The sequence below is a fragment of the Phaethon lepturus genome, unplaced genomic scaffold, assembly GCF_000687285.1.
Source record: "Phaethon lepturus isolate BGI_N335 unplaced genomic scaffold, ASM68728v1 scaffold38996, whole genome shotgun sequence".
In the NCBI taxonomy this organism is placed as follows: domain Eukaryota; kingdom Metazoa; phylum Chordata; class Aves; order Phaethontiformes; family Phaethontidae; genus Phaethon; species Phaethon lepturus.
The window spans coordinates 7,244-11,625 of NW_010547562.1; the positions used below are offsets into that span (position 1 = coordinate 7,244).

At 44.7% G+C, this 4,382-nt stretch overlaps 1 protein-coding gene across 1 annotated transcript in view; it reads right to left on the reverse strand.

The window, feature by feature from the left end:
- LOC104622805 (heparan-sulfate 6-O-sulfotransferase 1-like) overlaps window positions 1-3,776 on the reverse strand; it is a 3,915-nt gene extending 139 nt beyond the window's left edge. Inside the window, 2 exon segments of the mRNA XM_010289685.1 lie at window positions 1-576; window positions 3,667-3,776. The exon segment at window positions 1-576 is cut by the window's left edge and continues 139 nt beyond it. Of these exon segments, the coding sequence (XP_010287987.1) occupies window positions 1-576; window positions 3,667-3,776 (686 nt within the window).
- Between the last annotated feature and the right edge of the window lie 606 nt (window positions 3,777-4,382).

A 4,382-nucleotide genomic window follows, 5' to 3' on the forward strand; every position in this document is an offset into this window, starting at 1 on the left:
ATCCTCTCTAGCTGCCGTTTGTACTGGTAGCGCTGTTGGAAGAGGTCCTTTGCATAGTCATAGAGCTGCATGTCCAAGTCATTGAGCTCCTCAATCCTCCGGATGGTGTCATTATCCACCTCCACTCCTCCTGCCCTGGTACTGTTGTACTGCATAAAGGGCCGGATGAATTTCAGGTTAAAAGTTCTCTCAAACAGGTACTGAGTCTTTCTCTGGAACTCTGTCAGGCCGAAGAAGGCCATGTCTTTGAGGTTCTTTTTTGCACTCTCCAGCAGGATCTGTGCTCGCTTGTTCTCTGGGATGAAAGACATGTTGTAGCAGCCCACTAAGCTCAAGTCAGCCAACATCCTCACTTGGCGGTTGTTAGCCAAATTATATGGGCAATCCATGAACTCCTGCAGCGTGCAGCCTGACCAGTCCGTGCCTTCATAGCACGATGGCAGCTCTTCAGGAGTTGGTGTCCTGCCATCACACATGTGCAAGGAGGTCTTCCAAGTAGCTCCGCGTTGGACATGACGCCATTCGCTGAGGTAACGAGATACAGGGTCTCTCAGCAGTGTGATGTAGTAAAATTTTCTACAAGAAGAAGAGAAAATAAAATAAATTTTCTGGTAGTAACAAGATAGATGTTTGACAAGCTGAGATCTAGAGCAGGTATCAAAAAGACAAGAATAAATCAACACTGCAGCACCCGTTCCACTGCACTCTTGGATTATTTTCTTCTTGCAATATCTCACGCGGAGTAGTTGTGCAACATTAGACCCATGTTTCTCTTTCTCATTGCCCAGCGTTTTAGTCTTGCCAAGCAGTAATGTTTTCACCGGGACATTCATTTCTAGCAACAGACTGCAATGTCCGAACAAATCATCAGGATTCAACCGATCTACTAACTTCAGAGAGCAGCAGTGACTCTGGGGGCTGCCTGGCCTTTCACACGACCACGCGCCCTCTGAATTAGCCAGGACTTGCTCTGCGGGACAGCCCAGCAACTGCTCTGTTTATGAGCTGGGCCTATCGTTTTCACTTGGTGCAGATGCTGACCAGGACACCTACTGCTTGATTGATCTGGCTGCCAAGGCGAAATTTGGGACTCTGCACTAAGTAGCAGGATAGCACCACAGGAGCATAAGTGAAAAATAATGGGAAATCAGGAATGCAATATGCTTTGTAGAAAGAGAAGGCAAGAGTTGGCAACCAGCAATAGCAGCAATGGTTTGTTCTCGTTTCAGCTAATCTGCTGTCAATTCAAACAAACTTAAGACACCCTTGTGATACACGAGACTAAAAAAGAGGAGAAAGCAAGACCATAGGAGGAACACACATAGTGACACGGGGAATTCTTGCTGTTCCAAGTATAATGAAGTCCCCAACAATACAAGGTGTCCCTTGAACTGAAAACATGACAGCTGTCTTGTACAGAGACACCCTCCAGCTTCAGCCCACCTTGAGCTGGGATAAAGTTCTGGGATTGATAGCCATGGCAGCCTGCAAAGACCCTCTCCAGACAGAAGGAAATGGGCCTGATTTCAGAACTTCCAACAGTTTGGGACTGTGGTGTCTCCGAGTGTTTCTAGAACAAGGAGATACCTTCTCCAGTTGGTAAAGCTGGCAGGGAGTTAAATTCACGTGTGCTCCCAGCACACGGGGCTGTGTGACACCGTACGATCGGGAGCACCTGGCTTCGGCAGGGTAACGCACACATGCTACTGGAAGTACTTCATGTAGGGGTGGTGATGGATTCACGTCCCCACCAGAAATGCGTCTCTGGAATGCTGCTATGGCTTGCTGCCCTGCTGGCACAGCTTGGGGGAGCTGATGGCGATGGCCATTATGAGGGCCCTGCCACAGTTTTTTGAGGAAGAAAAAATAAAATTCTTCTTTGGTTAATACTAACACACCCATATTTTCCTAGCACCTTCAATATTATTCTTCCTAGCAGTAACTTAAATTACTGCAATAACAATAATTTAATTTTAAGAAAATACATCGAAGACATTGCCTGGGAAGTCTGATTTTAAGGAATGTTTGCTTTCCCGATTTGTTATTAACTTGCTGAGCAGTAGATTTTGGTCTTTCCAACAATGGCAATGGGTATCCGCTCTGGCTCTAACTCCTCTCCTGCTTTCTGCCTTCAGAACAAGGGCTGGCAAAAACGTTTTCTATTTTTGGAAACTTTTCCATCTCTCTTCATAGCAGGGGTATCACGCTGTCTAGTAATACTGACCAGTACTGTCTGTGTCCAGGAAGAGGGGAGAAAGAAGGGGAGCAGAGTGCGTAAGAGAAACAGCTCCCTTAAATTTGGCTCTTTTTCCTTCATTTACATTGCAGCCTGTAATGATGCAACTACCCAGACTGAGACGCAGCTATAATTTATATAGACAGTGCTAAGAAACCTCTAACAGATGGGGATAAAATATGACAGTGGAAGGAAAAGGAAAGCAATGATGAATGCCAGATGTTCAAGCGACAGACACTGATGCTAAACACTACCAACATTTTTTAACTTGTGAATTGTAGTGGACTTTTTATGTACACCACTGTAATCCTAAAGTTGCATTTTTTCCTGAAACGGCTTGAAGCCCAATTATTATTATGGGGCTTACAGAAGCAACGAGAAGTTTCACCTAAGATCAGGGACTTATTTGTGAGGCATCCAGAGATACAGGGAGGAGCCGATTCCTGTCCAAACCTGCGGTCTATACAAGTATGGATAGGGAAAAAAAGAATTAGTATTTGCATTTTGTAGACAGGGGAACCACAAATATTAAATGATGTGCATAAAGTCAAATGGGTGTCTGATTTAAGAGCTGGCTTAAATCTGATTGCTGTAAGCCTGAGTCCAGTTCGTCTTTTCTTCCTCTCTCTCTGCTTAAACTTTAGGAGTCTCTTAGTAAATCAAATTAATAAATATCATGCAAAGCTTCTAGGGTTCATTGAAACACAGACAGCTTCAAGAGGGCGTGGATTGAAAAAAGGTTAAGGAGCAAGTATGTCAGTCTTCACACCTGCACTGTAAGAGCTATTATTTTAGTTGAGGTGATGCACTGGTTAAGTATTTTACCATGAGCGATCCCTCTCTAAGATTTATCTCACTGAGTAGAAAGCATAGTAAAATAGGTTATAGTTCTTGAAATTATACTGATTTGATGTGGCCCTTTCCCGTTTTGTCACACAGAAAAGTGCTTGAAGGAGGGGAGCTGACCTCTTGGAAACAAGGTATATCTTTGCAAGCTGAAATACAGGCAATGGAACCAGGCCCCCTGAGACAATTTAGGAAGCTGCCCTCCCCAAAGGGCATAAATTAAAAAAAATACAACACCCCCCCCACACCCCGAGACTGCAATGCAAAAGAATAGTTTAAACCACCTAAGCTGAGGGGCACCGTTGACAGACTGCAAGTTATGCTCCCAAACCTGTATTTAGCTTTCTAGAAGGACACTGGTTTCAGAGGAGCAGATTCACTCAGCTCTCAGGAAGGTGAACAGCCCAGCTTTAGGAAGACTGCAGCCTCAGGAACCAGAGAGATGAGCCACCTTGATATTAGATGAACGACCATGGAAGTATTCACCCAACGTTCTTAAGATGCTGATGTTTCCATTGTCAAACTGTAACTTGGAGATTGCCTTGAAGTTCAGAGAAAAGTCAGATATCTCTCTAAACCATCACCCATGAGCAGCATCACTGTTAACACTGCGAGCCAGAAAGTCGCCAGCATGGTTGAGAACACAGGCAGTGCCACTTGTCAGCAGTGGCTTGATATTTATGAGGAACCACATGACTAGTAAGTTCTCTTTTGTCATCAGAGATAAAATAAACCCATAAAATACACGCAGCTGTGAGTGCCCTTCCTTTCAGCATGGTGCCCCAGACAGCTACTTAACTTAAGTATTCCTAAAGGCTCAGTTCAGAAGTGTGGTCTTCTCCTAGCCCAGATGGTTCCACTCAATACTGCCTCATAAAAAACCCAAACAGCCCCAGTTTGGTCATGCAATGCCAAGTCTCGCTGGCCTTCCTGGAGTTAACAAGATTGAGCAAGAAAAATGGATGTTCTGTTTAGTAAGATATTTCTTTTCTTTTTCTTCCCATGTGAAGCTGGGCTGAACAGCATTACTACTCTCGCAGGCTCCCCTTCTACGTATCCACGGGGTTGTGATCCCCAGGAGGACAAAGAAAAGCAGAAGCTGAAGTCACACCTCTGCCTTTCCTTGCATTATTGTCCCTGGCGGTCCCAGTGTGAAAATCCACTTGAAGCTCCCTGGGGCATCCGCAACTTCAGCGTCGCAACTTGGATCTGCATGCAAGCGGCACAGTTTCGTCTGAGGAAAGAATCACTAGTGTATTTATTAAATAGAGCAAAATGAAATCGTGGTTTTGATAAACAG